The 18,062-nt window shown below is 43.5% G+C and overlaps 1 protein-coding gene across 1 annotated transcript in view; it reads left to right on the forward strand.

The window, feature by feature from the left end:
- The window catches only part of spire2 (spire-type actin nucleation factor 2), a 41,275-nt gene extending 23,499 nt beyond the window's left edge, over window positions 1–17,776 (forward strand). The window contains exons 6-16 of the mRNA XM_072386814.1: window positions 6,437–6,523; window positions 6,891–7,008; window positions 8,496–8,656; window positions 9,948–10,170; window positions 11,921–12,048; window positions 12,639–12,776; window positions 12,850–12,917; window positions 13,393–13,420; window positions 14,070–14,167; window positions 17,160–17,499; window positions 17,566–17,776. Of these exons, the coding sequence (XP_072242915.1) occupies window positions 6,437–6,523; window positions 6,891–7,008; window positions 8,496–8,656; window positions 9,948–10,170; window positions 11,921–12,048; window positions 12,639–12,776; window positions 12,850–12,917; window positions 13,393–13,420; window positions 14,070–14,167; window positions 17,160–17,499; window positions 17,566–17,700 (1,524 nt within the window). The 3' untranslated portion in view covers window positions 17,701–17,776. The remainder of the gene's footprint in view (window positions 1–6,436; window positions 6,524–6,890; window positions 7,009–8,495; window positions 8,657–9,947; window positions 10,171–11,920; window positions 12,049–12,638; window positions 12,777–12,849; window positions 12,918–13,392; window positions 13,421–14,069; window positions 14,168–17,159; window positions 17,500–17,565) is intronic.
- Window positions 17,777–18,062: the final 286 nt, after the last annotated feature.

The following is an 18,062-nucleotide window of genomic DNA, read 5'->3' on the forward strand; positions in this document are numbered from 1 at the left end:
TAAATATCTGAAAAATAGCTTTCTGAAGTAAATACAACTAAAACCAGCTCTACGGTAGATTAGTTTAGGGCAGGGATGTCAAACTCCGGTCCTGGAGGGCCGCTGTCCTGCAGGTTTTAGATGTTTCCCTGCAGGTTTTAGACGTTTCCCTGCAGGTTTTAGATGTTTCCCTGCAGGTTTTAGATGTTTCCCTGCAGGTTTTAGATGTTTCACTGCAGGTTTTAGACGTTTCCCTGCAGGTTTTAGATGTTTTCCTGCAGGTTTTAGATGTTTCCCTGCAGGTTTTAGACGTTTCCCTGCAGGTTTTAGATGTTTCCTGCAGGTTTTAGCTGTTTCCCTGCAGGTTTTAGATGTTTCCCTGCAGGTTTTAGATGTTTCCCTGCAGGTTTTAGATGTTTCCCTGCAGGTTTTAGATGTTTCCCTGCAGGTTTTACATGTTTCCCTGCAGGTTTTAGATGTTTCCCTGCAGGTTTTAGATGTTTCCTGCAGGTTTTAGATGTTTCCCTGCAGGTTTTAGATGTTTCCCTGCAGGTTTTAGATGTTTCCCTGCAGGTTTTAGACGTTTCCCTGCAGGTTTTAGATGTTTCCCTGCAGGTTTTAGACGTTTCCCTGCAGGTTTCAGATGTTTCCCTGCAGGTTTTAGATGTTTCACTGCAGGTTTTAGATGTTTCACTGCAGGTTTTAGATGTTTTCCTGCAGGTTTTAGATGTTTCCCTGCAGGTTTTAGATGTTTCCCTGCAGGTTTTAGATGTTTCCCTGCAGGTTTTACATGTTTCCCTGCAGGTTTTAGATGTTTCCCTGCAGGTTTTAGATGTTTCCTGCAGGTTTTAGATGTTTCCCTGCAGGTTTTAGATGTTTCCCTGCAGGTTTTAGATGTTTCCCTGCAGGTTTTAGACGTTTCCCTGCAGGTTTTAGATGTTTCCCTGCAGGTTTTAGATGTTTCACTGCAGGTTTTAGATGTTTCCCTGCAGGTTTTAGACGTTTCCCTGCAGGTTTTAGATGTTTTCCTGCAGGTTTTAGACGTTTCCCTGCAGGTTTTAGACGTTTCCCTGCAGGTTTCAGATGTTTCCCTGCAGGTTTTAGATGTTTCCCTGCAGGTTTTAGATGTTTTCCTGCAGGTTTTAGATGTTTCCCTGCAGGTTTTAGATGTTTCCCTGCAGGTTTTAGATGTTTCCCTGCAGGTTTTAGACGTTTCCCTGCAGGTTTTAGATGTTTCCCTGCAGGTTTTAGATGTTTCACTGCAGGTTTTAGATGTTTCCCTGCAGGTTTTAGATGTTTCACTGCAGGTTTTAGATGTTTCCCTGCAGGTTTTAGATGTTTCCCTGCAGGTTTTAGATGTTTCCCTGCAGGTTTTAGATGTTTCCCTGCAGGTTTTAGATGTTTCCTGCAGGTTTTAGATGTTTCCCTGCAGGTTTTAGATGTTTCCCTGCAGGTTTTAGATGTTTCCCTGCAGGTTTTAGATGTTTTCCTGCAGGTTTTAGATGTTTCCCTGCAGGTTTTAGATGTTTCCCTGCAGGTTTTAGATGTTTCCCTGCAGGTTTTAGATGTTTCCCTGCAGGTTTTAGATGTTTCCCTGCAGGTTTTAGATGTTTCCCTGCAGGTTTTAGATGTTTCCCTGCAGGTTTTAGATGTTTCCCTGCAGGTTTTAGATGTTTCCCTGCAGGTTTTAGACGTTTCCCTGCAGGTTTTAGATGTTTCCCTGCAGGTTTTAGATGTTTCACTGCAGGTTTTAGATGTTTCCCTGCAGGTTTTAGACGTTTCCCTGCAGGTTTTAGATGTTTTCCTGCAGGTTTTAGACGTTTCCCTGCAGGTTTTAGACGTTTCCCTGCAGGTTTCAGATGTTTCCCTGCAGGTTTTAGATGTTTCCCTGCAGGTTTTAGATGTTTTCCTGCAGGTTTTAGATGTTTCCCTGCAGGTTTTAGATGTTTCCCTGCAGGTTTTAGATGTTTCCCTGCAGGTTTTAGACGTTTCCCTGCAGGTTTTAGATGTTTCCCTGCAGGTTTTAGATGTTTCACTGCAGGTTTTAGATGTTTCCCTGCAGGTTTTAGATGTTTCACTGCAGGTTTTAGATGTTTCCCTGCAGGTTTTAGATGTTTCCCTGCAGGTTTTAGATGTTTCCTGCAGGTTTTAGATGTTTCCCTGCAGGTTTTAGATGTTTCACTGCAGGTTTTAGATGTTTCCCTGCAGGTTTTAGATGTTTCCTGCAGGTTTTAGATGTTTCCCTGCAGGTTTTAGATGTTTCCCTGCAGGTTTTAGATGTTTCACTGCAGGTTTTAGATGTTTCCCTGCAGGTTTTAGATGTTTCCCTGCAGGTTTTAGACGTTTCCCTGCAGGTTTTAGATGTTTCCCTGCAGGTTTTAGATGTTTCACTGCAGGTTTTAGATGTTTCCCTGCAGGTTTTAGATGTTTCCCTGCAGGTTTTAGATGTTTCCCTGCAGGTTTTAGATGTTTCCCTGCAGGTTTTAGACGTTTCCCTGCAGGTTTTAGACGTTTCCCTGCAGGTTTTAGATGTTTCCCTGCAGGTTTTAGATGTTTCCCTGCAGGTTTTAGATGTTTCCCTGCAGGTTTTAGATGTTTCCCTGCAGGTTTTAGATGTTTTCCTGCAGGTTTTAGATGTTTCCTTGCAGGTTTTAGATGTTTCCCTGCAGGTTTTAGATGTTTCACTGCAGGTTTTAGATGTTTCCCTGCAGGTTTTAGATGTTTCACTGCAGGTTTTAGATGTTTCCCTGCAGGTTTTAGATGTTTCCCTGCAGGTTTTAGATGTTTCCTGCAGGTTTTAGACGTTTCCCTGCAGGTTTTAGATGTTTCCCTGCAGGTTTTAGATGTTTCCTGCAGGTTTTAGACGTTTCCCTGCAGGTTTTAGACGTTTCCCTGCTCCAACGCACCTGATTCAGATTAAATGGAAAGTTCTGCACAAACCAGCTAATGAGGCATCGATCTGAATCAGGTGTGTTGGAGCAGGGAAACATCTAAAACCTGCAGGGAAACATCTAAAAGCTGCAGGACAGCGGCCCTCCAGGACCGGACTTTGACATCCCTGCTTTAGGGAGACAGTGGAAACAGTTTAAATGTTGTTTGAGGTGTTCAAACCATCCAAATCACAGCTGAGCAGGTGTGACTTGACAGATTTATGGTACAATTGGTCCATAAGTGCAGATTATTCTGTGTGTAACGTCCAACCTTGATGTGCTCCGAAGACTTCTTGGAAAGTAGGTCTCCTTCTATAAAAAGAGAAATGACAGACAGTCAAACTGAAGCAGCCGCTTACACCGTCCAGCTGCTTCAGGCACAGAACAGCCGCTCCACAGCTGGATTTCTGCACAGGTCATGGCTGAAAATGAGCTGTTAGTGTGAATAAGTGGGGTTGGAAGTCGCTGCTTCTGTCCAATACTTTTTATTTCATATCCACCTGCTAACTCATTACAGTTTGACAGAACTATCAGATCCAGTTTCATTACAGAATATGTATACAGGACCTCCTGAAGCTTTTGTACAGTTCAAAAGATCTTTGTGGCATCTTTGCTGGTTAAAAAGCAGAAAACAGGACCCTGTATAAATCCAATTACTGCGTTTGTGACGGTTCTGGCAGCAGCAGCAGGAGGAGGTGAAGAAAGGCTCTCTGGGGTTTTTCATGAATCAAACTGAGACATGAAAGCAGCAAGGAGCAGATGATCCACTGGGAACAGACCAACAAGTAACTGATCCGATGAGCAGAAAACAAAACCAGAAGGATGAATACCGAGGGAGTGGTGAGGGACAACTGGTGAGCGCTGATCAGAAACCGTCTCATCAGCCGGGTCCAATCTGAAAATAGGTGCTCTGCAAAGGGAAGTGGGACTAAGGTTCTGCAGAAAACTAAGATGCTAAACCCTGCTAAAGCAGTTAGAAAGGAAGCTAAATCTGTCCCAAACCACATGAGGAGGAGGGCTGCTGGAAGGGCAGAGTGACAGAATTAAAGTTTTAAGAACAAAGGCTAAGAACTGATTGGTAGAAAGATTATTGGAGGGGAGCAGTGACCTCATGAGGAACGGAGGAAACACGTCCTCCATCTGTGCAGGATTCATTTAAAATGAGCAGTGCAGGTAAGAGAAATGCTCTGGGATGAGATGGGCCTTCAATGGGCCTTGAATGGGCCTTGAATGGACCTTGAATGGACCTTGAATGGGCCTTGAATGGACCTTGAATGGACCTTGAATGGACCTTGAATGGGACTTGAATGGGACTTGAATGGGCCTTGAATGGACCTTGAATGGGCCTTGAATGGACCTTGAATGGACCTTGAATGGGACTTGAATGGGCCTTGAATGGACCTTGAATGGGCCTTGAATGGGCCTTGAATGGGCCTTGAATGGGCCTTGAATGGACCTTGAATGGGCCTTGAATGGGCCTTGAATGGGCCTTGAATGGGCCTTGAATGGGCCTTGAATGGGCCTTGAATGGGCCTTGAATGGGCCTTGAATGGGCCTTGAATGGGCCTTGAATGGGCCTTGAATGGGCCTTGAATGGACCTTGAATGGGCCTTGAATGGACCTTGAATGGACCTTGAATGGGACTTGAATGGGCCTTGAATGGGCCTTGAATGGGCCTTGAATGGGCCTTGAATGGGCCTTGAATGGGCCTTGAATGGGCCTTGAATGGACCTTGAATGGACCTTGAATGGGCCTTGAATGGACCTTGAATTGTCCTCGTTTTCCCAAGGCACAGCTCGATAAATAGAGCCAAACCTGCGGTGTACTGTCGCAGGCATAGATGTGGCAGAGGTCACCTTGAGGCCTTCTCTGAGGGGCAGATACATTATTCAGCTTCACAACCCAAATATTTTTAGGGTCCTCTCTCAGCCTTCTGTTTTTCCGGCGCCATCGCGCTCCATTTTTAGAATAAACAACAGAAATGAGCCTCAGAGCTGCTGCTGTTCGATGGCCTGAGGAGGGGATAATGTGTCAGTTTGGTGTTTAAAGTTAGTCGTGTTACACAAAAGTGGCGAAAGATGTAAAATTACAGCTGAGGACAAGCGGCTGAGAGCCTGACTGTAGCTCTAAGCTCAGGTGTTGTTTCTTACCTCCTGCAGGTGGATGGTGACCTGACTGTAGCCCTAAGCTCAGGTGTTGTTTCTTACCTCCTGCAGGTGGATGGTGACCTGACTGTAGCCCTAAGCTCAGGTGTTGTTTCTTACCTCCTGCAGGTGGATGGTGACCTGACTGTAGCTCTAAGCTCAGGTGTTGTTTCTTACCTCCTGCAGGTGGATGGTGACCTGACTGTAGCCCTAAGCTCAGGTGTTGTTTCTTACCTCCTGCAGGTGGATGGTGACCTGACTGTAGCTCTAAGCTCAGGTGTTGTTTCTTACCTCCTGCAGGTGGATGGTGACCTGACTGTAGCCCTAAGCTCAGGTGTTGTTTCTTACCTCCTGCAGGTGGATGGTGACCTGACTGTAGCCCTAAGCTCAGGTGTTGTTTCTTACCTCCTGCAGGTGGATGGTGACCTGACTGTAGCCCTATGCTCAGGTGTTGTTTCTTACCTCCTGCAGGTGGATGGTGACCTGACTGTAGCCCTAAGCTCAGGTGTTGTTTCTTACCTCCTGCAGGTGGATGGTGACCTGACTGTAGCCCTAAGCTCAGGTGTTGTTTCTTACCTCCTGCAGGTGGATGGTGACCTGACTGTAGCCCTAAGCTCAGGTGTTGTTTCTTACCTCCTGCAGGTGGATGGTGACCTGACTGTAGCCCTAAGCTCAGGTGTTGTTTCTTACCTCCTGCAGGTGGATGGTGACCTGACTGTAGCTCTAAGCTCAGGTGTTGTTTCTTACCTCCTGCAGGTGGATGGTGACCTGACTGTAGCCCTATGCTCAGGTGTTGTTTCTTACCTCCTGCAGGTGGATGGTGACCTGACTGTAGCCCTAAGCTCAGGTGTTGTTTCTTACCTCCTGCAGGTGGATGGTGACCTGACTGTAGCCCTAAGCTCAGGTGTTGTTTCTTACCTCCTGCAGGTGGATGGTGACCTGACTGTAGCCCTAAGCTCAGGTGTTGTTTCTTACCTCCTGCAGGTGGATGGTGACCTGACTGTAGCCCTAAGCTCAGGTGTTGTTTCTTACCTCCTGCAGGTGGATGGTGACCTGACTGTAGCTCTAAGCTCAGGTGTTGTTTCTTACCTCCTGCAGGTGGATGGTGACCTGACTGTAGCCCTAAGCTCAGGTGTTGTTTCTTACCTCCTGCAGGTGGATGGTGACCTGACTGTAGCCCTAAGCTCAGGTGTTGTTTCTTACCTCCTGCAGGTGGATGGTGACCTGACTGTAGCCCTAAGCTCAGGTGTTGTTTCTTACCTCCTGCAGGTGGATGGTGACCTGACTGTAGCCCTAAGCTCAGGTGTTGTTTCTTACCTCCTGCAGGTGGATGGTGACCTGACTGTAGCCCTAAGCTCAGGTGTTGTTTCTTACCTCCTGCAGGTGGATGGTGACATTCCCACCAGAGTGAAGAGAAATGCCCACGAACTGATCCTGGATTTCATCCGATCGAGACCTCCACTGAAACCAGTGAGTAGATGTCGTCTTTTATCCCATATTCTGTTCAGCAGGACGGACATTTAACCTGTTTTTACGTATGAAAGAACCTGAGTCTGATGCCTTAAAGACAACATTGTGCAAGATAAGTTCATCTACCAGTTAATTGTGTTTTTTCTTCAGTTGCTAACATTAGATTTAATGTGTGTTTTCTGTATATTTAGCATTCATGGTCCTGTTTTTGCTGGATGTTTTCAGTCCAGCTTTATGATCTGGGGGGTTGTTTTTCCCCTTTTTTGCTACATGGATGTTTCATTTAAAGTTTGCAGCAAAAGAGCAGCTCTTTTCCTTATTTCTCAGATGTATGAATCTGTGGATGTGGTCTGATTGTCATCCACAGGTTTCAGAGCGCAGCCTCCCGCCTCCTCCCCCCCAGCAGCAGTGCCTCCATGACCGGGTCCTGGCAGAAATCAAGCAGGAGAGGAAGCTGAGACCTGTTCTTCCACACAATGACAGACGTGAGGCGCCAATAATTATAATCAGTCCTGACAATCTTTCCTTTTGGTTTTTTCCAACCATCATCGCTAAATTTAACAGAAAAAGTCAAAGTTTGCCAAACAAGTTCCACCAAAAGTCTTTTAATATTAGCATCATCCTTGTATACATTGTGCAATAAAGTAAAAGGCCCAGTCCTATCAAATAATGTTGTATAATAATAATATAATAATGATAATATGTGATATTTAACATAAAAAGATCACAAACTAAGTTAAGTTGCTCTGTGTAGAAAATAAATGAAAAATAAATATATAAAAAGCAAATATAAAAGCACAATAAATACTGCAATGTCGGAAGTTCCTGGAATAAAAACTTTTCCTTCGCCGCCATGTTTGCTGACATGTTAGCTTCCATGTTAGCCGCCATGTTTGCTGCCATGTTAGCTGCCATATTAGGCAGCCATTTTCTTCTCATTATGATGATTTATTTTTCAGTTCAAATGAAAAGAATCATTTGTGAATCGACAGAAAACCTCGTCATAAATTAGGCTGAAAAATTAATTATAAACAGATATGGAATAGGAATGGAAACTTCTGCATCTTCTGATAAAACGCTGCCCCCTTGTGGTGATACATTTTGAAGACCAAAGCAACAAAATCCTCCTTTAAATCACAAACTGACTCCTTATCTATTTTATTCAGTTTACAACAAAGACTGAAGACAACTGAGAATAACCGGAAAATCCCCGATTAAGTCAAATTGGATCTTTAAAGATCATAAGAATTAATAACAAATAATTTTCAGCTGAAGAACCACAGAACTCAGGAGACCTGAGAGTCCTGGTTTAAGGACTGGGTGCGAGTCAGACCTGAAACACAAAAGTACTTTTCCATTTCATTAAGTATTGACCAGCTATTTACAGATCGAGGCCAGCTGATGCAGCTGATAAAGGAGACAGAAGTCAAATTAAATGAAATGGCTTTACCTTTGGGTAAATGTGCTCAGGTTTTCTTTTAGTAAGCTAAATAGACTGGTATGTGCCCAGGTTTTTAAAGAAAAGGATTAAAGTTCTGACATGTTTTTGATGTTTTTAGATGCCTTTAATCGTAGGGACGGTGTGCACCACAGTAAAAGGAAGGTTATTATTAATGGTTGACATCAATTAAACTAAAGGTTCACATAATGAAAATATTTCACTGCAGATAAAATGTAATGTTTGTCAGTGTATTCCTCATTCCTTTCATCACCTTCTGTCCACACTAATGAGGTCTAATGACCTGAAACATGCATCCCAGATACCAGATTAGTGCCTTTGGAGCAAAGCAACCTCCAGCCTTAATGAGGCGGTTTGAACAGGTTTGAGCAGAAATGAGTCACTGCCTGAGAAGAATCTCGGTTTTCTCTCTCAGTGATGTGTTCAGGAGCCACTGAAGCGCTGCATTCAGTGCCTCCTGGTCTGAGTGCGACCGACTGCTGCTTGATGCTGCTTTGGTCTCTCCTCCCTCAGCATTTGGCTCTCTGCCCTGTCTGGCTCAGACGTGCCCTTGCAATGTGAAATCTACTTCCTGCATCGACCTGTCGGTGTCGGAGCCCCGGCCGCCGCCTCGCCCCCGCATCCTGCTGAAGGCCCCGACTCTGGCCGAGATGGAGGAGATGAACATATCTGAGGTGAGAGCTTTCAGGGAAAAAGCTTTTAAAGCAACGTCCTCACGGGCTCAGGTGAGCTTTAGCAGCAGCTCAGAGCGACTTTGTCCACATGGGAAATGAGGTGTTTGTTCCCTGCTTTTAGTCCCTTCTTTCAGCACAAATCCTATTTGTTCCATTTCATCATGACACACTGAAAGTCTGGTTTACAAAAGGTGGCACGAGTATTTCTACCTGATTCAACAGAAGCTTTATGAGTTTAACCCTCCTGTGGGTCACCGACAGGCTCTTTACATTCAGTATCTATCCACCGTGAACCAGTTTAGGGCAGATTAAACTCTGCAAACATTTCCAGAGGAAGAGATTTTCTGCTATCTTTGCCTGATGATGATGAACATGAATCAATTCAGTGGGATTTATAGGATAAAGGCAGATATTAGATATTTCTCGTGCTCTCTGGTATTTAACTCACTGTTCCAATCAATTTTGAATCAAAACTGCACAAAACGGTCTGTCATTCCCAAAAAAAGGAAATATTCGTGAACAAATATCCAAAAATCTGCTTTTAAATCATAAAAAAAGTTCATGAAAGGTCTGAGACACGACATTTTTAGATATTTCCTCAGTATTAGCAGTAATTCAGTTTTAGCGATCTGTAGATTGCAAACAGAAGCAGATAATGGCCCCAAAGTGGCTAAATCTCCACATACAGGCAGTAGAAAACAACATTACATGAACCTGGAGGAGTGTAAACCTGACTTTAAGTGTTTTCCATCGATGTATTGGTTACTGCTCAGGCCTGAATGCTGGTGTCCAGTTTCCTTTAGTTCAACGTTTTCCACATCATCCGCTTTCACTCAAACTGAATTAACCATGAGCTCAAGTCCAGGAGCAAAGGAAACGCATCCAGCTGTTCAGACTTAGAAAGACTTACAGGAGGTTCCTGAAAACAAGGCTTTATGATCAGAGAAAAGGCTGATTTTCAGACTATGAAGATCTTCAGTGAATGAAACCCAAGTGATTGGATCTCAGGACACATGCTGGCACCAGGGCTTGTGATTGGATCATTTCTCACCAACTCCTCACTGATGCTATATAAAGCCAACATTAGTTTTCTGCTCTTAAAGAATCTTAAGATGAAGCTACTGTACAGCTCTGACCTCACAGTCAGCTGTTCCTCTGTGTCCTTCAGGGTCCTGCAGGCTGTGGTTTAAAGTGGAACTAAACCTGCCGCCTTCACATAAATAACTGCATCACTTCCTGTTCCTCTTCCCTCCCCATCCCAACCTTTCCCTTCTACCTTTAACCCCGGCAGGAGGAGGAGTCTCCAGACGGCGGGGACCTGAGGAGGGCTGAGAGCTCCCCCACCCCTCTGAAACGGGATCGGTCCTTCTCCGAGCACGACCTGGCCTTCCTCCGGGGGGAGATGCTCCCCTCGCTGTCGGAGTCGGCCCGGCTGGGCGAGGCGGTCAGACTGCGGGATGCGAGGCCTCGGTCCAGAACGCTGACTGGCGCCGGGCCGCCTGCTCACCACAGAGGTCAGCCTGAAGAGTTCTCAGATCACAGAGTTTCATTTCATCATGTGTGGAGACGGATTTCTCTTCATTCAGTCACATTCAGACTCTGCCTGAACGATGGCTTTGGTTTCAAACACATTCAGGGAATATTAGGGATCAGGATCAGGTTAAAATCAGCTCATTTAAATAAATAATTAATAAATAATTAATAAATAATTAATAAACTTGTTTTCTAGTTTTGAGGCTAAACTGACAAACAAAATCAGGACTGAAAAGAAACTCAGGACTAATTTTCAATCACTGTCATTCATAAATCTGCAGTCCTTGAATCTGCAGTCCTTGAATCTGCAGTCCTTGAATCTGCAGTCCTTGAATCTGCAGTCCTTGAATCTTCGTTGGTTCGTTGGGCAGCAGATGTTTCACATTTCTTTAATTGTTAAGGAGGAACTAATAAGGCTAATAATAATAATAAGGCTAATAAGGCTAATAAAAGAAAGGTTTAGGACTGTTTGGTGGCGTTAGAACCACATGAGTGAGTTCAGAGCCTCTTTGCATTGCTTGAAATTGATCACATTTTACATTTTTTCAGTATTGCACAAATAAAAAAGAACCTGGAGGCTAAAAGAAGAAGTCAACACCCACAGTTGCACATTTATGGACAGTTTTACTAAAGTTGTCCTCATGGTATGAGAAATAAACTGAATTTATTGATATTTTTGCATGAAATTTGATCATAAACTACCATTAAAAACTAAAAACACACAGAAACAGCTGGACTCAGGCCATCCACCCAAAAAGATAACCAGCTTTCTAAAAGTTTCCCTCCAAGAAGAACAGGGACTATAAAGTCCAACAGCTCCTGAACGATGATGTTTATTCGGTTTATTCGGTTAGAGTTAGGGAGACAAACTACTCCAGGTCACTGCCCCAAAGCTCATTAGATTCCTGTTAGCTCACTGAAATAAGAGCTTTAGGTTTGACAGGGAGCTGTTGATGGATTCTAATTGAATATAACTGTGTGCTGATAAAGTCTGAACTAAAGGAGAGTAAAGGAGGGTAAAACTAATGTCTTTGAATAGCGTGCTGCAGGAACTCCCTGCAGAGTATTTTATCTTTTTATGACTCATGCATTAGCAGCTCTGCTGTCCATATGCTGAGGTCATTGTATGAAAATTGATGCTGACTTCAGTCCATTGTCGGACTCTAGATGTGCAACACGATGCTGCACGCCACGTGCACGCCACGTGCACGACGTCAGGGTGGAGGTTTATGCACAGGTGAGCCAGCAGGGGGCTCCTTTCCTGAGTCTGTGAGGATGGAAGCCCGGCTGTCATCGGCAGCTGATCCAAATGATATGTACTGATGATGTTTACCGGCCCGCTCCGGCCTTCCTCTCGGCCCGCTCCGGCCTTCCTCTCGGCCCGCTCCGGCCTTCCTCTCGGCCCGCTCCGGCCTTCCTCTCGGCCCGCTCCGGCCTTCCTCTCGGCCTGCTCCGGCCTGCCTCTCGGAGGAGGCGCCGCAGGTCAGCTGTGTGAGGTTTGCAGCTTTTAAACCGGCCGCTGAGCAGACGTCTTACTGCAGATGTAGCAGCTCGAGCCGAATCTCTCCTCTGAGATCAGATTAATAATAAATGGCAGAGCTGGAATCGATGAAAGAGGCTGATGTGTAATTCATGGACTTAGAGCGGGATTTGTGGCTTCTCTCGTTTGATCCCGCCTCATTTAATGAATCATTTCCTCTCTCTGACTTTTAATCCATTTCCACACCCCAGCCTCCTTCCCAGTTCACAGCTGGGTGCCGCCCTCCCCGGCCCGCCTGTCCCTGAGTTCAGTCGATGAGGCCACAGAGGGCCAAGAGACGACTTCCTGCTCCAGGACTGGAGACGAGCACCAGCTGATGGTGAGATAAGTGTTGCAGGTGGTGCTCTGCAGCTAATTTAATCTTTCAATCAAGCTATTTTGCTCTATTATCCCGCCCTTAAATCTAATTTCCTAAAATAAGTGTCACCAGATTAGTTTTACAGTGGAGGTGTGCTTCTAATAAATCAGTGTCTGCACAACAGGTTTATGTGATTTAATTCAGATAAAAGTCAAAAGGATGTTTTCATGTTGAAATATATCAATTAACACCAATAAATGGTCCTCTGGGCAGAAACCTCAGTAAGAATGTGCTATAATAGTGCAGCTAAAGTCTTTATTAAGCTCATTTAGTGTTCAGACCTGCAGTAAAACAGCTTAATAACAGTCCTGCATATCAGATAATGAGCCAGTTAGTTTATTACCGGTGGGATTGTTGTTTTAAAGATTGAATTAGTCATTTACACTGCAGTTATTTAAAGTCTGCATTTATTCCAACAGCTGGCTTTGATGTAGGCTTGTTTATTCTGAACCAATAGATATATATAATATATAATCTATATAACCTCAGGATTTAATCGATGTAAAACAAGAAGTGAGACTGATGGGTTTCCTCCCTTCTGCTGCATTTAGGAGGAGTTCAGCCACCCTGTGGAGAGTCTGGCCTTGACGGTGGATGAGGTCATCAATGTGCGCCGCGTGCTGGTCAAAGCAGAGATGGAGAAGTTTCTTCAGAGCAAAGAGCTCTACAATAACCTGAAGAGAGGAAAGGTGCAGCGAACATTCGTCCTGAGAGTTTGTCTCCGTGCTTTTAACCCTAAACTAACCCTGACAGTTTTCTCAGGTTTGCTGCTGCTGCAGAGTCAGATTTCCTCTCTTCTCCTGGCCCTCCACATGCTTACTGTGCAAAAGGTATGAGAGAAAGGTTTTCCATCACATTTCATCCTCCAGCCTGACTCACGTTAAAACTGATGCTCTGGAGACACTCAGGGGGAACTTTCTCAGTCATTTAAGTCATCTTTTAATCTTTAATCTAATCTTATCGGTTCATATCAAACTTTTTCCTCTTCAGTTTTTACACAATTCCCCACAAAGAAGTTAATTGAGTGTTTTTTTACACAAGCGAACAGAACCACGAGTAAAAGGATAGAAAAAGGTTAATTAATTTGATTCCACCGATTAGATCCATAGAGTTTGTTGATTTATTTGTTCTCAAATGATGAGAAAGTGGATTCTAACAGTTTCTGTGGCTCTTCTGTAAGAAAGGGAGCAGATGGAGTAAAAGTTAAATTAACCAGAAACAACCTGTTAAATCTCAGCATTTTCCCCTTTAGGATTAAATGCTCAGCAGAACTAAAGTATTGATGTGTTTCTGTCCATCTTCCAGGTCGGTCTGTGGGTCCTGCAGTGCAAAGGTAGCTTTGACTCTTTCTGATTGACTTCTTACGAACTCCTTCTGTGTGGCGAAGAGTTACTGATTGATCTGAACTGTAGAAGTTTCTTATAAATACAGAATTATTGTCCAGCATGTTGAAGAAGTGCACGATCCAGGAAATCCAGCGTTTAAAGACCATTTTAACTGATGTATTTGCAAGTTTATCATAAAATAAAGAAAGAAAATGAAGTGCATGCTGTTCATTTTTAAAGACTCAATTAGTTCATTTTTGTCTCCAAATGTAACTCTTTTAGTCTTAAGCCACTCGTCTGAATTAGTAGTTCACGATAAACAGAATATTAAATCAGGTTAAAGGAATTAAAAGGGTTAAATGCAGTTTCTCGACAGTATTTCAGGCCTGTTGGTGCCTCTGCTGACGTCACCTTATGCTCTTCTGTTGGTTTTGATTTGTTGCCTCAGTCCCGGCCCATGTTGGATGTGTGGTTCTGTAGGTCTGGATTTTGCTTCTTTATTATTATTTCCTGTGATGTGTTTTGTGCTGTGGCTCATTTGTGTCGTGCTGTGAATCCGTTTTAGGTTTTCTGTTGCTTTGTGTGTGTGATTCATGCTAAGTGTGTTTGAAATCTTCCTTTTCTCTGAACTCTGACTGACTCTTATGCCTCCTCCAGATGAAGATCCCCTCCAAGAAGATGGCCCATATTCCTGTGTACACTGTGGGCTTCCATAGCACTCCCAAGAGCCAGGGACACAAAAGCCAAGTCTATAAGTGAGTCTGTTTGTTTTGTAACTCGCAGAAACAGCAGAGCTGAAACTCTGGAGGAGCTCAGATCTGCATGATGGTTTCTTTCATTTAATAAGAGAGAAAACTGCAGGATTTCCCTGGAGAAGATACACAAAGAGACGTGTAACGGCTTAAATGTGTGTAATTGGATGTTTTTAGGGTACAAAAAGAAACTCATCCAGAAAACATTATTAATCTTTTCCATTTAAGTTAAGGAACTAATCATCTGAACTCAAAACTTTGATCGAGTTCGATGGAATTAAGCCATTAAAACCTGAGGCATCATCTGTCCATGTTTGGAGAGCTCCTCACATCTTAAAGTGGTTCATTTTGCATTTATATGGAGCATTTCTGGTTCAAAGGACATCATAAACCAGTTCACTGCTCCTTTTTCTGCATTCAGAAAAATTAATTCACTGAATGCACTTTAAAGGAGCTTATAAAACGGGAATCAAGTTGTTTGGTAAATGTAAAAATAATGTATAACCTACTAAGCTAAGCTAAGCTAAGCTATGCTAAGCTAAGCTAAGTCTTTTTTTTCATGTATGTAGTTGTCCAATCAAAAGTTCATGGCTGAACATCAGGAGAATCTGTTATAATTTCTGTAGAAATTCCTCCTTTTCTTCTATTTGTGAAGCTAAGAAGGCCAAACTTCTGCTTAAACCTATTTAAGAGTGCGCTTCCCTGGAGTCAGAGATCGCTAACCTTCTCCAGCCTAAGCAGAAACAGCCCAGGTTTCTGCTTAGGCTGGAGAAGGTTTCCTCCTCAGTCCAATCCCCACCTCCTCCACTCTTTTGTTATATAATCAGAGCCGTCTCTGCTAAGGCCTCTAAGCAGCCGTTACGTAACAATTACCCAGCTGTCGTTACTATCCTCCCTTCTTGGGCGACAGCGTGTGGAGGAGATAAAGTGCGCTCGCTGTTCTGTTGCCCAGCTAAGACCCGACCGCTGCTCGGAGGACGGAAATAGGAGGTTTTATAACAGTAAATGTTAATGTTCTGTTAGTAATCAGAAAAGCTGACCCTAATCTTCTCATTAGCGGCTGTGACAGTCCGTCCCACTGCTGCTGCACCATGCTGTGTTTATGTTTCAGTCTGAATGAGACCAGAAAGATCAAGTGTCACGTTATCCAGATGTTTGATTTACTGCGACAGCTGTAAGCTTTTCTGAGGAATCACTACGAATTATTGTGAAGCAGCCACAACAAACACAGTGAGCCCCGAGAAAGGAACTGGGCCCAGAAATAAAGAAAAATAGATTTAAAGCTGTGGAGATAATCATCTTTAAAATGGAATTCTTTCACTTTTTGTCACACATTTGTGTACAACTTTCAGAGACGTTTAAATGAAAACAGAATGCTGTCAGTGGCTGTTTTTGGGTGAAAATGGTTCCAGACAACATGTCGAATGATGAAAAAAACTCGTCTTACTGGAGAAATATCATGACTTAGATGATATGTCGGCTGATTCTGTGAAACTGTGAGGATAAATAGTTTTTATTTATTATTATTTACTGTTTAAGAATAACTCTCCCCAACATAAAGTCATCTTTATGACTTTATCATCTACAGAATCCCATTATTGTGTCATTATCAAACAATAAATACAATAAAAGAGGCTCAAACTGCAGCAGCTAAAATCTGAGAAACATTTCCATTTTCAAACTTGGATCTTTTCTTTCTCAGTTCACAAACTCGTGCAGACGGCCGAGAAAAGAAAAGATGAGAAAAGAAAAGATGAGAAAAAAAGATGAGAAAAAAAGATGAGAAAAGAAAAGATGAGAAAGAAAAGATGAGAAAGAAAATATGAGAAAAGAAAAGATGAGAAAGAAAAGATGAGAAAGAAAATATGAGAAAAGAAAAGATGAGAAAAGAAAAGATGAGAAAAAAAGATGAGAAAGAAAAGATGAGAAAAGAAAAGATGAGAAAGAAAGATGAGAAAGAAAAGATGAGAAAAGAAAAGATGAGAAAGAAAATATGAGAAAGAAAATATGAGAAAAGAAAAGATGAGAAAGAAAAGATGAGAAAGAAAATATGAGAAAGAAAATATGAGAAAAGAAAAGATGAGAAAGAAAAGATGAGAAAGAAAAGATGAGAAAGAAAAGATGAGAAAGAAAATATGAGAAAAGAAAAGATGAGAAAGAAAATATGAGAAAAGAAAAGATGAGAAAAGAAAATTAAAGAAAATATGAGAAAGAAAAGAAAAGATGAGAAAGAAAATATGAGAAAAGAAAAGAAAAGATGAGAAAGAAAAGATGAGAAAAGAAAATATGAGAAAGAAAAGAAGAGATGAGAAAGAAAAGATGAAGTTTAAATCAGATAAATTGAGCTTAAAGTCTGCAGAATAATCCAGTTTTCACATTAATTTCATGTACGTGTTCTTTTGTTGATGTGAGCAGCTTTTGGACCGAGTTCACATGAGAAATGGAAGAAGAATGAACTGAAAATAACATCTTTCTGCATCTTTTCTCGGTGTTGAAACAAACATCGAACAGATTGCAGTTATCCTTCACATAATATCCTGCTTTTTCCAGATGTTTCTCAGTAATATCGCCACACAAAGCTTAATGTTAACAGTTTATTGCTGAGCTGTAAAGCACCAATGAAGCCCAAAAGGACGTCTTCAGATAGCTTCTTTACTCCAATAAACATAAAACAATTAACTGATTATAAGGCTGAGCTGATAGGTTGATTTAATTTGTGTTTTTAAGAGTGAAAAGTCCAGTATTGGACAATGGAGTTTAACCTGGCACCGTTTCCCATTGACTCTCCACATGTCTTTATTAAACTGTGGGTTAAACTGTGGGTTAAACTGTAGAATAAATAAACACTGGAATAAACTGTGGGATAAACCTTGGAATAACCTGGAATAACCTGGAATAACCTTGGAATAACCTGTGATCCTCACAGCTGCAGCTGCACTGTTTTCTGTGCTCCTGTGAGATGTTGCAGCCTCTCACCGTTTGTTTCGGTCTGCAGGTCTCTGCGCAGTTTGTCCCGCCGCTCAGTGGAGGAGGAGTTCCCCCATCTGTACGCTCACGGCTGCACGCTGCGGGACGTCTGCGCCGAATGCACCAAATTTGTGGCTGATGTCATTTCCTCCAGCCGCCGGAGCCTGGACATCCTCAACAACACCCCCAAGAGAGAAGCCAGAGCTGCAGCCAGAGCTGCCGCCAGCGCCCAGAGACCTCAGCTGCAGCGCCAGCCCCACCTGGAGGCTTCCCCTCAGCCTCAGGTGCAGCGTCAGCCCCACCTGGAGGCTTCCCCTCAGCCTCAGGTGCAGCGTCAGCCCCACCTGGAGGCTTCCCCTCAGCCTCAGGTGCAGCGTCAGCCCCACCTGGAGGCTTCCCCTCAGCCCCACCTGGAGGCTTCCCCTCAGCTTCAGGCGCAGCCTGCTCCTCACCCACAGGTGCAGCGTCACCTGGCGCCACAGCGGCCTCACCCTCACCCTCACGCATCATCGCCCTTCTCCTCGCCGCAGCCCCGCCGCACTGAGACCATCAGCATCGTAAACCAATGAGCAGAGACCGCACTGTGCACACACTCACTGAAGGACTTTGGTTCTGTGGGGGTTCTGTGGGGTTCTGTGGGGTTCTGTGGGGGTTCTGTGGGGTTCTGTGGGGTTCTGTGGGGTTCTGTGGGGTTCTGTGGGGGTTCTGTGGGGTTCTGTGGGGTTCTGTGGGGGTTCTGTGGGGGTTCGGGCAGAGCTTACAGATCTATCGGATCGGTTCAGTCAGATATAATGAAATATATAATCCAGTGAGGTGCTTTAGGAATCTTTAAAAATGCTGGATTGGAGCATTAAATGCATCATTTAATGGTTGTTATGACATGATAAATGTAAAAGAAATTTTCTGGAGCTGCGTTGGACCGTTTTTAATA

This window comes from Leuresthes tenuis, unplaced genomic scaffold (assembly GCF_036924035.1).
Source record: "Leuresthes tenuis unplaced genomic scaffold, fLeuTen1.0.hap1 SCAF_5, whole genome shotgun sequence".
NCBI classification, from domain to species: domain Eukaryota; kingdom Metazoa; phylum Chordata; class Actinopteri; order Atheriniformes; family Atherinopsidae; genus Leuresthes; species Leuresthes tenuis.